Source organism: Mustela nigripes, chromosome 14 (genome assembly GCF_022355385.1).
Source record: "Mustela nigripes isolate SB6536 chromosome 14, MUSNIG.SB6536, whole genome shotgun sequence".
Lineage (NCBI taxonomy): Eukaryota > Metazoa > Chordata > Mammalia > Carnivora > Mustelidae > Mustela > Mustela nigripes.
Window position 1 is genome coordinate 92,668,947 of NC_081570.1, and position 19,768 is coordinate 92,688,714.

The 19,768-nt window shown below is 43.9% G+C and overlaps 1 protein-coding gene across 1 annotated transcript; it reads right to left on the reverse strand.

Moving 5' to 3' along the window:
- Nucleotides 1-5,280: 5,280 nt before the first annotated feature.
- On the reverse strand, nucleotides 5,281-14,849 carry HENMT1 (HEN methyltransferase 1). The gene is made up of 7 exons (XM_059377390.1): nucleotides 14,792-14,849; nucleotides 12,535-12,663; nucleotides 10,543-10,655; nucleotides 9,781-9,915; nucleotides 7,550-7,729; nucleotides 6,715-6,889; nucleotides 5,281-5,847 (listed from the first exon to the last, which is right to left on the reverse strand). The coding sequence occupies exons 2-7, from the start codon at nucleotides 12,643-12,645 to the stop codon at nucleotides 5,413-5,415; spliced, it is 1,149 nt and encodes a 382-aa protein (XP_059233373.1). The 5' UTR covers nucleotides 12,646-12,663; nucleotides 14,792-14,849; the 3' UTR covers nucleotides 5,281-5,412.
- Nucleotides 14,850-19,768: the final 4,919 nt, after the last annotated feature.

Genomic DNA, 19,768 nt, shown 5'->3' on the forward strand with positions numbered 1-19,768 from the left:
CACACCTCTCTGCAGATTGTCACAGCTTTCCTGGACAGTGCAGATAATGAAAGATGGTGTGCACTAAGCAGAAAGACCCTGTAGGAGGGGGATACTGTTGTGCCAGATCACAGCAGAAGCCAGTAGGGCCCTCAGATCTACCGTTCTGCTCCCTTCCCCACATCTCAAGCATGGAGTTCCCAGGCTCAGCCTTGTGACTTACCCTTCCTCAACACCCAGTGTTTTCTCTCCCACCCTCCCTCTCTCCTACTTCCCTCACCACGTTTTGCTCCTTCATTCCTGTACCTATATATCACATACCTGGTGTATGGACAAATCTTTCTTTACATCTGTATGATAAGAAATATTTGGTGGACTTAATTAATCCATCCCACATTACAAAGTGTACCAAGAATTTAGGAAGCAAACAGAAAAGGCGTACATTTGAACATTCCCTGAGTCCATGACATCTATTCCATATGGCCCACGTGACAAGGAAACGTCAGAGCTTTTCCTGCCTGAACTTAGACCCCATTCCTATGCACTTGATTTCTCCTTAACCATTGCCCTTAACCTGACTTCAGCACTAGATCTTTAAACCATTTAGAGATTGCCAAGTATAATTGTACAAAGCTTCAAGTTATTTTGCCACTTATTTGTACTGGGGAGTTCTCGGCGTGCAATTCCCTGTAAGTGGGGAAAGTGTGCCACCTTGTGGTATTTAACTTCAAGTAATTTGGTTCGACTTTCTCCCAAGTGACCCTTCTTTCCCAGTAATCTATGGAATGAAGACGAAGGAAAAATACTTTTTTTCATTACTAATTCTTTTACGTAAACTCTCTGCCGACCATGGGGCTCAAGCTTATAACCCCCAGAGCAAGAGTCCAACGCTCCAACGACTGTTCCTGCCAGGTACCCCTCTTCAATACTAATTTTACATAATTACGTAATTTGAAATACTTGGAAAAAAAAGATTTTGAAGCATCAGACTTTCACCCTACTTAAGTAAACTGTTTTTCCTTTAATGTGGAATTAATAAGATTGTCAGCTCCCTTCTGCGTGGATTCCTGCTAGAAAGGACTGGGTGGTCAGCGTAATAAATGGCTTCCAGAGGGAGGAGGTTAGACAAAGATAGCAGCGGAGTAACAGGGCCTTTTCAGCAAACACAAAGAATCTGACTGGGTCAAGGCTAAGGTACAGGAGTAGAGAGCAATGTGATGTTTCAGGGAAAGACCATAAAATGCTCAGAGCTTAATTTGACTAATTCCAGCAGGAGTCACACAGGAGGATGAAAAGGAGTAGAGATGAATGGCAGCAGTGCAGGTGAAGGAGAGTCCACCTACACGTGACCAGCACTTAAAGGGCCCGACAGGTAAATGGACAGAGTGTTGATGGGTGATTTCCAAATGATCTGTATAAAAAGCACGGCATGCTGTGGTCTTCAAAAACTAATTGCAAAAGAGGTGAAACGTTTACTGTACCTATTTATGAACTCTGGCTCCTCTAGCTTGTTTTGCTAGACTTTGGGAAAACCTGTAGTTTTTCCCTATTTCGGGATATTCCCAAAGATGGGCATCTTATACTGGGAGAAAGTATGTTAGCCATAGTGAACGCTCTGCATCCTTGAAGGTACGGCTCAAGATTCTAGCTTGCATGATGCTCCTCCCCGACCTCCTGTCAGCAGCTGAACCCACAAGACTCTGTGTAACTATTTCATTAACATTCAGTGCAGTGAAGTTCCTTGGAGCAATGACATCTTAAGCGTTTTGAGGCCTTTGTTTACAAAGTCTGTGGTCCATTCCAAGGGTTTTCCTAGAAAAAGAAACAATCCACCCCCTAAAAAATGCACTGGTTCTCACAAAACTGGAATCTACTTGTAGTTCCAGTTATTGTGAACCAAAGAACTTTTGGTGTCTCCAAGGAGTGCGATGGGGTGGGGTACAGACAGTTAGGGACACTTGTGTTGTCCTTAGCAGTCTGGACTTTTTTTTTTTTAGCATAACAAGAAACAATTGATTAAACATTTTAATTTTTTTAAAGATTCTACTTGAGAGTGCATAAACAAGGGGTAAGGGCAGAGGGAGAGGGAGAAGAAGCAGGCTCTCTGCTGAGCAGGGAGCCCAATCCGGGGCTTGATTCCAGCACCCTGAGATCATGACCTGAGCTGAAGGCAGATGCTTAACCAACTGAGCTACCCAGGTGCTCCAAGAAAAGTGATCATTAAAATGAATACAATCGATGAAAATGAATTTATAAAATATACTGCTAGTGATAAAGGAAGCTCATCAAAAAAATTGTCGGTCATGTATGTAAAATAGTATCAGAAAATAAATTATAGTCCACTGGAATTCTATGAGGAATGGTGGGTAGGGCTGTTCTCTTCAAGAAAGTATTGAATGAGGGGCAGGGAGTTTCACGAAGATGGTGTTGGGGGCAGGTCTAAGGAAAAAGCATAATAAAGATTATAAAGCTTACTTTAAGGTCTATGTAGTTCTGCATTATCTTCATTTTTACAGTATTACTTCAACAGTTTTTGAAGATTATATAAGTGAGTTTACAGTTTTTAATTGGCAGGGCTGTTCTTTTGGGTTCTGGAGGGAGACTAGAGGTAAGGTAGAAACCACCTTCCTCATGAAGATTTCAAGCCCCTTAATAAGTTTTAGCCAGAGCTTTCAACTTCTTTCTTATTCTGCTTCCTGTTGCTCACCGGTCTCTGAAACCAAAGGCTTCTCAAACCAGTATTTAGCACTGTTTATTTAACAGAAAATTTGTTTTACCTAACATACATAACAAGGGACACATACACAGGCAGGAGTTCCTCTATAGGAAAGCAAAGGGAAGCTTCTTAAGGACTTTTAAACATCTCCCCCAGAAAGGGCAGCCTACATGGAGGAAAAGAATGTATTGATAACAAAGCAGGATTCAAAATTTTAAAATTCCCTCATGTCCCCTTTCACAGGAAGCTGCTGGAAAATAGAGTAAGGATGAAGGGGAGGTAGCCATCCAACACTGCCCCCTGGGGGATAGTTTTACTTGAGCCGGGAATGCACTGGGAGGTGAAGTAAAAGGGAGAGCAGCTAACAGTCTGAACAGTGACTGGGGTCCCTGGGTGGCTGAGTGTGTGAATTGGCTGCCTTTAGCTCAAGTCATGATCCCACAGTCCTGGGATTGATCAAGCTCCAGGTCAGACTCCCTGCTCAGTGAGGAGCCTGCTTCTCCCTCTCCTCTCCCCCCTTTACTTTCATTATCTCTGAAAATATTTTAAAATTTGAGATACTGAGAACATAAGCTGGGGCGGGGGTGGTGTGCAGAGAGCAAGAGCCCGATGCAGGACTCCATTCCAAGACCCTGGGATCATGACCTGAGCCAACGGCAGACGTTTAACTGAGACGTTTAACCATTGAGCCACACAGGTGCCCCTCAAAAAGAGTGGCTGGAGAGAACTAGTCTATTTCAGCAGGTCCCTCCACTGAGATACCTGAAATCTGCGTAGAACTTTACACTTTTTGTATATAAAGCAAAGATACTCTTAAGTAGCAATGCTACTTTGTAAAGATTTCATCAGAGACAGATGACAGCATAAGCACGGGGAGAGGCAGGCAAAGCAGGCTCCCCACTGAGCAAGGAGACTGATGGCTGACTAGATGGATCCCAGGAACCTAAACCATGACCTGAGCTGAAGGCAGACACTTAACCAACAGCCACCCAGGCGCCCCTAGAGTTGCCACTTTTCTTAATCAGGTATTGGATGGTTTAGTCTCAGCCTTGAAGGACTGCTCTTCACTTTCTAGACCTGCAACATGCCTTGCTATGAGGACTGGCTGCCTGGGTAAGGACATGCCCATATCTAACATTTCTCTAATATTAACACGGCAACCTTATAGGGAACATTCCTCTGGGCCAGGTGGTCTCAGTGCTGTAACTCTATGCAGTTACTGTCCCCAGGATGCACACAAGTGAGTTAAAACTTCCCCTAATAAACCCAACTTTGACTGGGTTTACAACAATATGAAAGAAAGTCTAATTGCTTTTGTCCCTTTAAAATGATCTACATTTCCATGCTGCTAAGGAGTTAATAAGTGTACATAGCTTTTTAAAACTGCCAACTATGGACAAAACAGCTGCCTTTAGTCTGTATGTTAGTGGAACACACATCCACTTTCTCTCTGGTCACTTTTCCACCTCAATTTCTAGAGCTCAGTAGTTGGCTCTCTACAAGAACACCTGACACCAGGTTTTAGACATTGATGAATCTTTCCATACCTGCATCAAAATGAAAAGGTGAGGACAACAGGACCAAGTGCTGGCCTAAGCTTGAAACCTAGGTTCTAACATATGAAAAGGAAGCCATATGTGTTAGAAGTCATGCAGAGGCCTAGACAGACCGACAGGGCCTTTTGTTAGGGGAGGGGGCATGGAGTATACCAAGAGTGCGTCCTCAGGTCCTATGTATTCAAGAGGGAAAAATAAGTCTAGAAAGGTGGGGGGGTGCAGGGACTATGAAGAGCTGATTAACAAGCAGTTGTGTGATCAGATTCTATTCTTAAGTCCCTTCTTTCCCTGCCCTTCCCCCTCAAATCCACTTTCTACTTATCAACACTTCAAAGAATCAAGCTGAGAACTATGGCCTCAGGAGGCCTTTCCTAGGCACCCACACTCCACAACCAGCTGGCCCCTGGTTAATGAGGATATGCCACTCGTGGCAGACTGGCAAGTGGCCAAAGGTCCTATACTCCGGGTTCCTTCCCAGAGAACATTAGACATGAACTGAGAGCACATACCAGCCCAGAACAAGAAACTACAGCTCCCAGCTTTCCTGAGTGGTAAGGTGATCCTTCTATCTGCTCGGACAAGGAGCAAAAGAGTGGTATAGAACCAGCCTTACCAGAAAGCCAGCTCATGGCCGGTCCCTTTCTTTGCTCTCTCTTTGGAATAGGACTTGGAATATTCAAGTGGTAACAAAAAGTCCTCCCTGAGATAGTCACAACAGGAAGGCAGATGAATAGGTCCTTTTGGTGGCAGAGCCTGGTCAGCTAACCTCTATACTCAGGTCTGTGATTTAAACCAGTTTTCCCCCCAATGTGAAGCTCTAATTCTCCACTGCTCTGACCACCCTGGTTCTATGCAGTAAACTACCAGGGAGGAGGCTGCTCTTCAAACACTTCCTGTATGATGTTTTAGGCAAGTATTATAGTACAGGTTAGAACTTAGCCCAAAGGAAGTATACAGAATCCTATGAATTTAAAACTACTTATTCCCTGGGGAAAGGTTTTATTTGATAATCCAATTTGCTTAAAAAAAATTTTTTTTTAAAGTCATATTCAACATGGGTCTAACAAACATGAACAAGCACATTATGGGCCCCCCACCGCCCTACAAAAAGCCTATGAAAAAACACACGGTTAGAGAGAATTGCAGACTAGGCTGCCTCACTTAGGACTCCAGCGCGGGGCTGACTAAATGCTCATCGAAGAGGCGCTGTGTGCGGTAGTCAACCAACTCCACCTGCACCGCGGTCTGATCTCCGTTCAGCCGCAGCCCCTCCGCGAGCACCGTGCGCAGCTTCTCCGTGCTGCCCGCCACCAAGCGGTTCACCTTCGGGTAAGCGAGGAGTCTTTCCAGCGGCACGTAGAACTTCTCGCCCACACTGTACGGCTTGGGGGACTGCTCTATTTCGGCCCTTTGAGCTTCTGTTAACCCGTGCGGCGGGGTGCAGCTGCCGAGCGGTACCACCCGGCCGCCTTCCTTTCTCCTTGGACCCCGGAGAAACCGGCTTTTCATCAGGTCGATGGCTTTCACCGCCTCAATACTCAGAGTAAACCGGAAGTATTTGCTTTGCTGTAAACTCGGGTATGAGGTGGTATAAACCTGAAGGAAAAATTACCAAGAGGTTTCATTTCCTTAGGAACTTGTTAACCACATTATGAGCTGGGTATTAACTACACACAAGTATCGAATCCTACTAGCCACGCATGCCACGGTATCATGGGAATCAAACCAGAGGTACAGACATTAACATCTGAGCTGCTGTAAAAATTCTAATGATGGGGTTGCCTGGGTGGCTCAGTGGGTTGAAGCCTCTGCCTTCCACTTGGGTCATGATCCTGGAGTCCTGGGATCGAGCCCCACATCAGGCTCTCTGCTCAGCAGGGAGCCTGCCTCCCCCTCTCTCTCTGCCTGCCTCTCTGCCTACCTGTGATCTCTGTCTGCCAAATAAATTTAAAAAAAAAAAAAATAGAAAAAATAATTCTAATGATCGAAGTCTCCCAAAGCCAGCTTTCCACCAACTCACACCAACACAATGTTCCTTCTTGATATTAGAGGGAAATGGGTAAAAAGATTCTTAGGAGGGCAATGTGCTTATTCTTCAACATATCTCCTGAAACCAAAAGGGCCTGAGAAGGTTGGAGGTTCAGGTGTTATACTCAGTTCCTGGGCCATGCCATGGAGGAGTGCTGCTGATCCTAATGGATTACTGGGGGGCCGGGGGTGGGGTTGCTGGCATATTAGTTTGAAAACTTTCCAGGACTGCTGCTCTTTCCCTGTAATGTGCTTTGAGACATTGCAAGAGGCCGGACGGTCTCTAGGGCGAAGTAGACCAACCCTGAAGGCAGTTGTGAGCATGAAGGATTCTAAGCACATTTACATTTATCTCTACAGTGGGGACCCTTACAAAGTTCACATCCTAATCCATGTGCTTCTTACCCTGGCCGTTACCTCCCAAAGAAAACTCACAACTTCATAAACGTGTTCCTCTGGCTCTGAAATGCTCAATTCAGTTGGCTGTGTGCTGTTTTTCTGGAAGACCCCAATTTGGGTACAGTATCCAACATGCTCAGCTCCTGCTGGTGGATCCCCCACACCAGAAAACTCTACAGAGTAATTGTAGAGCTTTGCCACATCCAAAGCCCTGAAATTAAAAGAAATGCATTTCTGAAAGGTATGGTTAGATTAAAAATCACCAGTAGATAGAAAAATACAATGAGCTAAAATACTTCCCAAGTTGCAAATTATTACAGCAACACATAATGCCACTGGGTTTTCTTACTTCTGAGGAGACTTTGGGGTCCTAAGTCTATTTCCACGTAATCTCAAAAATATGGAGAGAGGGAGAGTTAAGGAGCAGGGTGTAGGCATGAAAAAGGAGACTAAATGGCTACAATCCCAACTCAAATTTGGGTTTGCAGTCATGCCAGAGACGTGACCATCTGTCCATCTGTCAAGACCCTGGCAGGGAACACTTGGGCAGGGCATGGGGGCTCACCCTCACTGCCCTACAACCCCCTCCCTATCTCCACACCAACACTCCTACTCCTCGTGCCTTCGTTATCAGAAGTCACCTGGTACCCCAGACTTTGTGTGGCCGCCTGAGACCTACGAAATCAAAAACTTCCATTTATTTTGCCCAAATATCATGGTCCTTTTTATATGTCAAGCTGAATTTTGGGAAATTTTATTAGGATAATAAAACTTTCATAATGTGTGCATCAAGACTGACTTTATAGCATTTTAAACTCCTGTGGGGTAAACTCCCCCCCACACACAAAATTCATAACATTTATGAACTCACCACATCTGAAACTGCTTTCTGTTCCACTCAAATCTGTGATCTGGATCTCTAAAGGTTGATGCTGGAAACAGGGGATTGAATTCAGAGTTTGGTGTGCTGATGACAACCATACCTGGAGAAAAGTACCCAAACACGACCTCAGGAAACTTGGCCAGATCTTCAGAATCTAAGTGTTCTATCCTGAAATGGTCAATGGGAAAAACAATGCGATTATTTTCCTAGCTGATTTAGCAAAAGCAATTTCTATCTCTAGAAATCCTTTATCCCATTTGAATTTATGTAACAGTATTTATTGGACTTGAAACCAACTATTCCTATATCCTCACCCTGCCCTTGGACCACGTCGCCCTCTCTTTCGGGGGTCTGGACCTCACTGTCAGTAACCAGAAGTATGAGCATTAAGTGTTAGCTCCCCAGGAGGCCTGCAGTGCTAGGAGACCAGAATAAATGCCTCACAAAAGCTGTGGGTTTCAGCATCAGATCCCAGCAGATTCTCACCCGCACCCAAGGACCAGATCAACTGTCCCAGTACAGGCAGCCACTAGGGAGCCATTTCTATCCTGATACTGTATGTTAATCTAACCCACTTCTATCTTTGCCTTAAAGAGGAACAGGAGAGGCAATTTGACACTGAGTGTATGCCTGAAAAATCTTAAGTTTCCAAAGACAACAAACTGATGTGATTTTTAGGGCAAATGTGCCCATATATCTCCCCATAACCACTCGGCAGGATGGTGATGGGAAGGAAACAACCATTCAGACCAGTAAGAGAAGACACATAGGTAAAGGACTCAAACTCAAGTCTTCAGTTTAGCTTCTTTGCAATATCAATGCAAATACTACACATCAAAATGTGTAGTTAGAGCTACAATGCACTTAGTGAAATTTATTGCTTTAAATTCACACATTAGAAGACAAAAAAAAAAAGTCAGTGCATAAAAGTGTAAAGACAATGGAAAAAATAGAGCAAAACTCTGAACCAGAAAATCATATGACCCAATAATCCCACTCCCGGGTGAATTGAAAACTTGTGTTCATGCAAAACCTGTTCTGTGAATGTATCTCATCTCCATACTGGAAACCCAATACCCTTAAGTGCTTGAAAAGGTGGTACATCACGAAAGGAATACTCAGAAATAAAGAAAAAACTGCCAAGAAATTAGATAAATCTCAAAAGGCATTCACTGGAAAAAAAAAGTTTCAGAAAATTACATACTGTATGATTACTATAGTGTTTCTAAAATCTATGCTGCAAAATGGGTGAGTGCTTGCCAGGGGTGAGGAAAAGGTGTGGCCACAAAAGGACAGCCTAAGTTGTTTGGGTAATGGAACTGTTCTGTGCCTTGACTCGTAAGTTACACTAAACTATATGTGTTAAAATCCACAGAAATATACCTGTGCTCAAATGTATTTTTAAAGACTTTTATTTGTCAGAGAAAGCACATGAGCACAAGCAGGGGGAGCTTCAGGCAGGGGGAGCTTCAGGCAGGGGGAGAAGCAGAGGGAGAAGAAGGCAGAGGGAGAAGCAGGCTACTCACCTAGCAAGCCTAGCAAGAAGTCCAAAGCGGGACTCAATCCCAAAACCCTGGGATTATGACCTGAGTTGAAAGCAGACGCTTAACTGAGCCATCCAGGTGTCCCCACTCAAAAATATTTTACTGTGTTTAAAAATTAAGTAAGGGAGCCTGCTCAGGGGACAGTCTGCTTCTTCCTCTCCCTCTGTCCCTCCCCCTGACTCATGCTTTCTTCCTAGCACTCTTGCACTCTTGATCTCAAAATCCTTTAAAAAATGAGGAGAACTTGAATAGGTGAACCTGAATAAAAGGTATTCCTGGTACTATTTTTGCAGCTCCTCCATCTGTAAATCTGAAACTAAAGCCAATCCTGTCAAGTAATCTGCTTTACAAATAAATTTGAAGATTACAATTTAAATCTTGTTAGGAGACCAAATTTACTGAGAATTCTGATTTCCTTTTTTTTTTTTTTTTAGATTTTATTTATTTATTTGACAGAGAGAGAGATCACAAGTAGGCAGCAAGGCAGGCAGAGAAAGAGGAAGGGAAGCAGGCTCCCTGCCGAGCAGAGAGCCTGATGTAGGTAGGACTCGATCTCAGGACCCTGAGATCATGACCTGAGCTGAAGGCAGAGGCTTAACCCACTGAGCCACCTAGGCACCCAGAGAATTCTGATTTGTAGTAAACTTATACAGTAAGAATAGGTTTAATACTTACAATTCAATACATGTTATCAAATCAAATCCACACAAACGGGAGTCTTTTTGTACAGCAGAACCACGGTACAAGGTTATAGTCAAATCTAGTTCCCGAGGAATGATGTAACTCCCCACTCCTGGAGACAACCTACCCCTGTAAAAACAGAAGGGATATTAACACTGTAATCTTTCAGAATCTCACCAGCAGTAGAATTCTGATTATCTGATCCTCTGATCATTATCTACCGAAATGAATTTTCCAAGACTTGAGGTATTAAGAAGGAGGTCTCAGGGTTAACTTCCTCATAGATTACTGGCCAATGAGAACAAGACTGAATAGTGCTGATGCTCTCGCCATTTAATACTTTTGGTCTTCCAGCTCCCTGTGGATCAGTGATTAACTTTCTTTAGAAGAAAAAATGTCCTGAAAAAATCTGCTGTCAATATATATAGGAGACTGGGGAGCTGCTCAGGCTTAAATTGAAAGAGGTCTGGGACAATGTCAATCCTCTAATTGAGTTCTTTTGGTGTCCAGCATTAAGACTTTGCCATTTGAAAATTGAATCTACAATACTTTGTCTACTATAATTTCTTGACAGGCTTTACTTTCTACGTTGGCAGAAAAAACTACTGTATCATTCATGATGTTATGGCACAGTCAATCGGTGACCTTGAGGCTCCTAGGGCCAATCTTTCAAAATAAGCTGTATAAAACTGACACTTCCTCATAGTGCCACTAGTTTTAGATTAATGCACCATACTTTCAGAAACTTGGTATTACCCTCCCCATTCAAAGGGTTTGGCAGCAATATCTACTCCAACAAGATACTGAACGCAGCGGTGGTATTTCAGCATCCATAGAAGTGTGGCGTCCCCGAAGCCCAAGTCTGCAATCTACAGATGAAACAGAGCATTGGAGACATTATTGCCAGAAGTTAAATAGGACCAAAAACTTTAGAGAGTAAGTGGCTATCAGAATTAACCATAGAATTATGTCAAGATCTTTTTGGTAGAAAAAGGTACACAAAAAGGAAGTTAACCTGAAATGTTAAGAGATGAGTGGGCAGGGAATAAGCTGTGTTAGTGTTTGGACTGTAACGACTTCAGATGAGTACCAGGCACCCAGAACACCCCACATGGTAGGCAGTTACCCTATAAAACACAACTTTGAATGTCTGAGCAGCTTCTAACTTAAGTGCCTAATCTTGACCAATGTTTTAGGGATTTAGGTCCAGTGTTAACCTAATCCCCTTAATGAACATTTGTATGTATTCTTAAATGGACTTCTTAATTATGCACTAAAATCTTCATTAATCACTAAGCACTATCACCTAAATTTCTGATTCCACCTTAGGAAATTAATACTTATAAAGTTTAAGGGCACCCAATCCCAAAAATATCCCAAATCAGCTTCTAGGGTAGCTGACTGGCTCTAATCCAGCCTTAAGGGGGCAGCTGCCTTCAGCCTTAAGTGGGTATTTTTGGATACTAAGACATGAAAGATACCATATTATCTTTTTTTTTTTTAAAGATTTTTTTTTTATTTATTTGTCAGAGAGAGAGCGCATGAACACAGGCAGACAGAATGGCAGGCAGAGGCAGAGGGAGAAGCAGACTCCCTGCCGAGCAAGGAGCCTGATGTGGACTCGATCCCAGGACGCTGGGATCATGACCTGAGCTGAAGGCAGCTGCTCAACCAACTGAGCCACCCAGGCGTCCCAAGATACCATATTATCTTAAGATGCACAAAGTGTTAATTCTGGAACAGACTAAAGTTTACCTCAAAATTCATTCTATCAGAAAACCAATTATAGCATTTACTAAGCTGCTTCCAAAAAAATAAAAATTCCCTCCTGGAAAATGGGATTATAATTATACCTTAGTAATAGGCCCAATCAATATATATATTCAATCCAATTTTTCCTCAGATGTGTTTCATTTTTTACCTTTAATATTTTAGGTAAACCTCACAATTTACTACAATATTGCACTCTTAGCCATAAGCAGTTTCCTTTCTGAAGCTGGCACATTTATGGACAGTAGGAGAAGGGTTACATGGCATTAAAAAAAAGAAAAAAAAAAAAAAACCCTAGTCTAGGAGTGCCTGGGGGCTCCATTGTTTAAGAGTCTGTCTTCAGCTCAGGTGATGATCCCAAGGTCCTGGCACAGAACCCCACATTGGGTTCCCTGGTCAGCCAGGAGTCTTCTTCTCCCTTTGCCTCTCCCTTTAGGCTTGTGCTCTCTCATTCTCTAAAATCTTTTCTTAAAACCCAATCCAAAAGCAAACTACAGCCTTAGGAAGCTTTAAACTGCTGTTTACATAGTGCACTCAATTTCTTGTTAACCTAAATTTAGCTCAAGCTTCTCCTTCCCACAGATCCCTGAACTTTACCCTGCCCTCTCTGAAGATAGAAGTAACTGTATTTACAGGATAGACTTAGGTTAATACATTATACTATCCAATCATACCACCCTTTTGTCCCACTCCCCCACAAATCAGTTCTATTTACTCTAGAGAAAAACGTTTTTCCCCCCAACTACTGATGCATGCAGATCTTATGGTCAGTGTTCTCCTACTGCACTAATCCCTTTCCTTCCTTGCAATACATCTTCAGATGAGACCGGCGCATTCAGGGTGGTGGTATGGCAGTAGACTGCAACGCATCTTAAAATAGTCTCTGCTGACCTGCCAAATGCTTAAGTAGAATTTTCTTGTATTTTGACTATAAGTTGATAAGACAGGCTTCTAAGTGTTTGGAAAGAAAATACCTACCTTCTTGTGTCCATGTTGATTCACTAAGTTTTTAACAAAGTAGTATCTCTGTTCATACACTGGTGGTTTGAACTCAATCACTTTCTTGCTGAGAACTTCACAATGATCCATACTGTTGCTACTGTTGCCCTGAAGCAGAAGGGAGGTGTTCTAAATCATGCACAGCTTCAGAAATTAAGGAAAAACCAGCCTCATTTCCCAGTTACTTGGTACAATACATTGGCCTTTCAACCTGTCCAAAAATCACTCAGTGGTACTGCATTTCCTCCATGGTTCATCCAAGCCTCCAGTCTTATCTTTTATTAAGTGATAATATGGCTTTAAGCTTCTGAGGGCTTATTAGAGTCAGCTGGAGGGAAAACTAAACACTTTTAACAATTCTAAGTCTCCCAGCCACAAGGGACCTTTAATGAACTGCCAAAGCCCGGAATATAGGTCCACTGGAGACAGACTTGTTGACCAAACTAAGGAAAGGCTCCTGTAAACGGTCTTCTCATTAGGCCTTGACCTAGACACCATCCCGTCTTGGGCCTGCTTAGGCCAGTTTCTTGCAAGAACCCTACCAAGTCAGCTTAGAGAATTCCCCACCCTTAATCTCACAGTCTGATCAAATTCCTTACCACCACCCCTTAATAATCAGATCCCCCAGAGATACCCTATCAAGAATCCTGTTAAATGCTGCTTAATACCCAAAACTCTGGTGGTCTCTTCCATGCACTCAGCCCCTCTGCGGATGCTGTAGCCATCTGCTGATGGCTACAAATCCCCGGCAGCTGAAAATGGGAGTTTTCACCATCTCTCCTCTATTGCAATGCTCTTGTTGCTGTAGTCCTGAATAAAGACTTTCAATTTAGTCTTACTAAGGCATTTTTCAAGTGTTCAGTAACCACATGTGGCATGTGGCTACCTATTGGACAGCACAGACTCCTAATGTTGTTCTCAGTGATTCTTTTTTCCTGGAAATTTCCTAGAAATGCAGACTCTTAGGCCTTACCCCACACCTCCTCAATCACCATCTTCAGTGAACAAGATCTTTGGTGGATCCAAAATCACATTATCACTTAAAGAGTATTTTTAAAGTAGATTTTGCTACTTAAAATAACTGATACTAGGGCGCCTGGCTGGCTCAGTGGGTTGAGGCCTCTGCCTTTGGCTCCGGTCGTGATCCCAGGGTCCTGGGATCCAGCCCCGTATTGAGCTCTGTGCTCAGCGGGGAGCCTGCTTTCTCCTCTCTCTGCCTGCCTCTCTGCCTACTTGTGATCTCTGTCTGTCAAGTAAATAAATAAATTCTTTAAAATAAATAAATAAATAACTGATACCCTTTTCACTTCATGTACACCAAATGTGGAATTTTACCTTTTGTATATCCTTGTTCGATCTCATCCAACATCCCAAGAGATGCTAGGAGCTAAATTTGATGGGATTTTACTTTTAACTACCTCACAATCCATCTCAGGGATACCTCTTGAGAGTCATACAAACAGGTTTAGGAGCAGCATTACCTGTTTGTTTATTTCAATTTTGTTAAAACAAGAAAACAATGTATCCTTCAAGGTCTATGAACCAGCCATGGCTCAGCTGTAAATACAAAACAGCAGTTTTGTAAAGGAGCCCGAGCACAAGAGGCGCCTAGATCAACCAGGGTCAGAGCAAGTTTTCTCCCCTCTTTACATGTTACCATTTAATTGACTGAATTTGCTTAATAAGTATGGCTTCAGACAAAACAAGCTCAGAAAGCCCAAGCCATCTTTCATCAGGACAAACGCAGCTAAATGCAGTAACAACTCTTCTTCCCTTTTCCCTGTTAGATTCGATACAATCTGAACAATCCTATGAATTAATGACTATTTCTTAAAAGCCCTCAAGTTTATTATCCGCTTCATCATCTTTTAATCAGGCTCCAGCATTTAAGTCACGACCCTGCGATCAAGAATCTCATGCTCTACCCCATGAGACCAGCAGGCACCTTCAAATTGCCTTCAATCACTTTCTCACACATAATCAACAAATGAAATTTCGGGGAGAAAAAAAAAAAAAAAATGCCCGAAGTAACTGAGAAGCTAAAAACACTTCCCAAACCCAATTCACTGATGGACTTGAATTTCAATTTGGGTTCTCAGCCTAAAATGTAAGCTACATGTCAATTACCGACCTTTGAGTTACTAAGTCGTATCTCGCCCCGCTCCCCCCAAGTGACGTAATGTCAGAGTCCTCGAGTCCTCCCAGAGCATGAATGCCTGGTCTCCGCACGTCTTACCTCCCAAGGGAAGCACCAGCGGGAAAGCAAAGCCCTGCGAACTCCCCCTGCCGGCCCGCAGCCGCCGCTGTATTTAACTTCAGGCCCCGCCCCTGCGCCCCGCCGGCGCCGCCTCGCAGCGCGACGCTCCCCGCCCGCAGCCGCACCTGAAGCGCCCACCCCTGCGCCGCCGCCTTTCCCGCCGCAGTCTTGGCCTGTGGCCCGAGGCGTCGCTCGCGGGCGGACGCCCAGTCCTGTGCCACCGGGCTCCGGGCTGCTAGGCGTCGGTTTTGCGTCTCTTTAACGGCCGCGGTGGCGCATGCCCCGAAGCCATTTTCGAGGAGCCCCTCTGAACCGCGGAGGAGACCGCTGTCCCCGCCGCGTCCCCCACCGGCGCGTGGCCGCGACCCGGCCCGGCCCGGCCCGCTGAGAGTCGAGACTGTTGGACCGCGGCGGCGCCGCACCAGGCCTACCTGGCCTCCCCCAACACCCCCACCCCGACATCTTTCTTTATACTGAAGACGGTATTTAAAGTGGTGGCTTGGGCTTCCTCTGGAATTTACTCATTCTTCCCGAGTACCTTCCCAGTGAACGTGAGGTATACATGTTAATAAACAACGGCGCCCTCTTGTTAATAGGTCTTCTAATACAGGGGTCTCAGCCAAAAGCTCGGAAGGGTAGAGAGAAAATAATTTTTCCTCCTCTCGAGGATGATTCCATTTATATGAGGTACCTAAAGTAGTCAAATTGACCGAGACAAAGAAGAATGGTGGTTGCCAGGGAGGGGTTTGGGGTGGAGGGAAGGAATTGAGTGTTGACGGCTAAGGAGTGCAGAACTCGGTTTGGGGTGACGGAAGAGGGCCATAGATCGACGGTGGTGATGGGTGCACGACAGTGTGGACGTACTTAATACCACTGAACTACACACTTAAAATGGGAAGTTTTAGCACAAAATATAGACTTGTTGAATCAGTACCTTATACACACACCTGGAAAAAAAATTGTTATGTATATTTTACCACAATTTAAAAATAAAGAGATTTTTTAGGGGTTAATAAATGGGGGCACCTAAGTGTCTCAGTTCCTTAACCATCTCCCTTCAGCTCAGGTCATGATTGAGCCCCTCGTTGGGCTCCCTGCTCAGCAAGGAGTCTGCTTCTCCCTCTCCCTCTGCCCTTCCCCTGCTCATGCTTGCTCACACTCTCTCTTTCGACTTAATAAAATCTTTTTTAAAAAGTTAATAAATCATCTGTGCAGAATTCCTGGATTTAGAGTTTTTGCCTTAAGCTGTTAGCTGGCTCATTTATGAACTTGAATTCTCATGTCCAGCTCCCTCTCCAAATGTGCCTATTTCATCATTTTCCTTGGTTTCCTACTCTTTCAGTGTGAAGATCATCCTTGACTCTATCTATTTCCACCCTTCTCAGATTTGGACAATCACCAAATCTCGACCTCTTCAAACTGTCATTTGCATCTATTCCCTTGCTTACCCTTTGTCGTCTTGTTTCCTCATCATGCCTAATCTTACCTTCTGCCCCTAGATTCTAAGTCCCACTGAGACCATGTGCTACACTTTCCAAATGAGTTTAAGTCAATTAGACCTGTCCCCACCCACCACACTTTCTTTTCTCTTTACTCTGCATTGTTTAAAGATTTTATTTATTTATTAGAGAAAGAGAGCATGGAGGGGCGGGAAGAGAAGCAGACTTCCCATTGAGTAGGGAAGCCCAATATGGGACTTGATTCCAGGACCCTGGGATTACGATCTGAGCCAAAGGCAGAGCCAGATGCCAAAGGCAGTGTCACCCAGGCACCCCTACCTGCATTATTTTTGCCTTAGCATTTACTGTCATTTGACAACCTACATATTTGCTCATTTGCTTATTGTCTATCTCCTTCCCCTAAAATATTAGCTATAAGGGACTCAGTTTTGTTAGCTATTATAGCTCCAGAGTCCAGAACACTGCTTGCCTGGTGTATTGCAGGCCCTCACTAAATTTTTCTTGGATAAGTTAAAGAATTATTATATTGGATGCCTTTTGTCTGTTGCTATTTATTATTGTAAAATGAAATCTTGGACTTTGGCCAACTAAGAGGAGGTCTCTAGTTGGATTCATGCACATTTATAACAAGGATTTCCATGATAATTTCTAAACAAATTTGTGTGTGTGTGCTTTTATGTATATGACAGAGAAAAAGATAAACACATGTAACAGGTTATGTTCTCAACTTTCTACATGATTATACTGATTTTCTTTATAGTAAAATCAATATTGACTTGATTATTACTCTCGAACCTTTGGAGATTTACTTACCCTCTCCGAGTGTCAGTTTTTTCAGTTGCAAAGTGAGAAATAAGATTACCTATTCAAGGGATGCCTGGGTGACTCAGGTGGTAGAGCATGGTGTCTGTCTTCAGCTCAGGTCATGATCCCAGGGTCCTGGGATCAAGCCTGGCATCAGGCTCCCTGCTCAGTGAAGAGTCTGCTTCTCCCCCTCTCTTTGCCCCTACCCCTTGCTTGTGCTCTTGTGCTCTCTCAAATAAATAAACAAAATGTTAAAAAAGAGAGAGAGAGATTACTCATTCAAGGGAACCCTGGTTGGCTCAGTTGGTGGAGCATGTGACTCTGCATTGTTCTTAGGGCTGTAAGTTTGAGCTGCATACTGTGTGTAGAGGTTAATTAAAATCTTAAAAAAAAAAAAAAAAGATTACCCACTCAATAACTGTGTACAGTGTACCTATTATGGACCAAGTACTGGTTTGAGAGATAAAGACAGATAAAAATCCTTCTGGTGGCTTTTTCAGTCCAGGAGTTGTAGATGTGTAACGGGTGCAGGGCTGTGAGAGCTCCTGGCTCTAAGGGTCGTAAACAAATCAGGTTCAGCTGCTGGCCACTGCCCGAATCCAGAGGCAGAGAGACAAGTGGCAGTAAAACAAGAAAGGAATTTATTTTAGTGAGGTCAATACAAGGAAGACAGTGGACTAACTTCTCAAAGTCTGTCTCCAAAGTGCTGAAAATATGTCAACATTTATTTAAGGAAAATGTGGGATAGAAACTACCTCTCAACTACTTGAGAGGTAGTTTCAGCACCCACCAACGGATGCTTTGCACACAGGATCTTTTGCCTGAGTTAAGAGGTGAGCTGGAAAGGGAGAACTACATTAGAAAGTACAGACAGATCAAAAAAATGGGGACAGTTGAGGTCCTCTTTCACATGTTTGCCATAAAATAGGTCACTGAAAGTTATCCTGAATGCTACATTGAGCCTGACGCTCAAATAGGATGAAATAATTAGGGGTCTTGGGGGAAGATTATTGTATTTTACATGTAAAAGGAATGTATAAACAGTTTGTGGCCAGAAGGATAATTATGACAGTTTAAGGTGTGCTAAGATCCACAGGCAGTAGTTTCTGTCCACAGGTCCTGTCCCAGTGCTTGAATAAAACCACCTCTTTTGCACCCGCTTATAGATAGGAGAGCAAATGGGGTATAATTTATACTCCAGAGTTCCTCTGAGGTGTCAGGCTATTATCCACAGGACTTGACCTGAAATTGCACTATTGCCTGTTTTCCTCCCAGTCCTGCTTCCCCTCTCTCCTGGGAAGATCACTTGCACCTAAATCTTCATATCTCATAATCTGCCTGGGGGAACCGGACCTGGCTGGGTCTGTTTAGTTTTGCTTTTACGATTTTACTTAATTATTTTCCAGAGAGAATGAGAGAGAGGGCAGGCAGAGGAAGAAGCGGGCTCCCCACTGAGCAAGGAGCACAATGGAACACCCTGGGACCATGACCTGAGCAGAAGGCAGATGCTTAACTGAATGAGCCACCCAGGCATCCCCCTCAGGCTGTTTTGTGGAGAATTAACTGGACGCCAGGAAGAGTGGAAGAGGCTGCTCACTTAGAAGGCCATTTTGGTAAATCAGAAGAGGTACGAAAGTGGCCTGGATTTTGTGATAGCAGTGGAGGTACAGTGATGTGCACAGAGTCCAGACAAATTTCGTAAAGATACAGCTGACTGTAAGTGGAAAAAAGGAGGACTCAGGACTATTTCCCAGCCTCGTGCACGTTACATGTGGTGGTGGCACCAGGTGTGGCCTCGACCTGCGGAATGACATAGGTAAGCTCCTGGGCCTGGACATGCTGCAGAAACACTCGGCTGGCAACTGCATCATCGCATCCAACCAGATGAATCTGGGTCAGGTTGGCAAGGTGACGGGCAGATCAACGGACAATTTAAAATCTGTGCTATCTGCAGAGCCATTCTCTGGACTGTTGAGTTGGATAACTTATCTGGCCAAGGCTGACAGCACCAGCTCAAAGAACTTCTGAATAGGGAGGGTCGCAGATGCGGAATATTTGGTATAAATAAATTGTGGCAGCCCCCCCAAATTTACCAGTTTCCTGGTATGATCAATTGGGAGGATAGAGGTACCATTACTAGATGCAAAAGACTGTGGAGGAAGAAGATTGGAAAGGACTGAAAATCAAGCATTCAATCTGAGCTATGCCAACTTTGAGATGCCTAAAAGGCATCAAGTAGAGATTAGAAAGTTAAATGGGTAAAAGTGCAAGGTGACATCTCACTTCTTAGCTAGTTGAAACCAACTTTTTAAAAAAATATATATTTATTTATTTATTTGACAGACAGAGATCACAAGTAGGCAGAGAGGCAGGCAGGGGGTGAGGGGAAGCAGGCTCCCTGCTGAGCAGATAACCTGATGCAGGGCTGGATCCCAGGACCCCAGGATCATGACCTGAGCTGAAGGCAGAGGCGTTAACCCACGAGCCACCCAGGCGCCCCTAAAATCAACTTTTTAAAAAAAAGTGTTTTTGTTTTTTTTTTAAAGATTTATTTATTTATTTGACAGACAGAGATCACAAGTAGGCAGAGACGCAGGCAGAGAGAGAGGAGGAAGCAGGCTCCCTGCTGAGCAGAGAGCCCGATGCGGGGCTCGATCCCAGGACCCTGGGATCATGACCTGAGCCGAAAGCA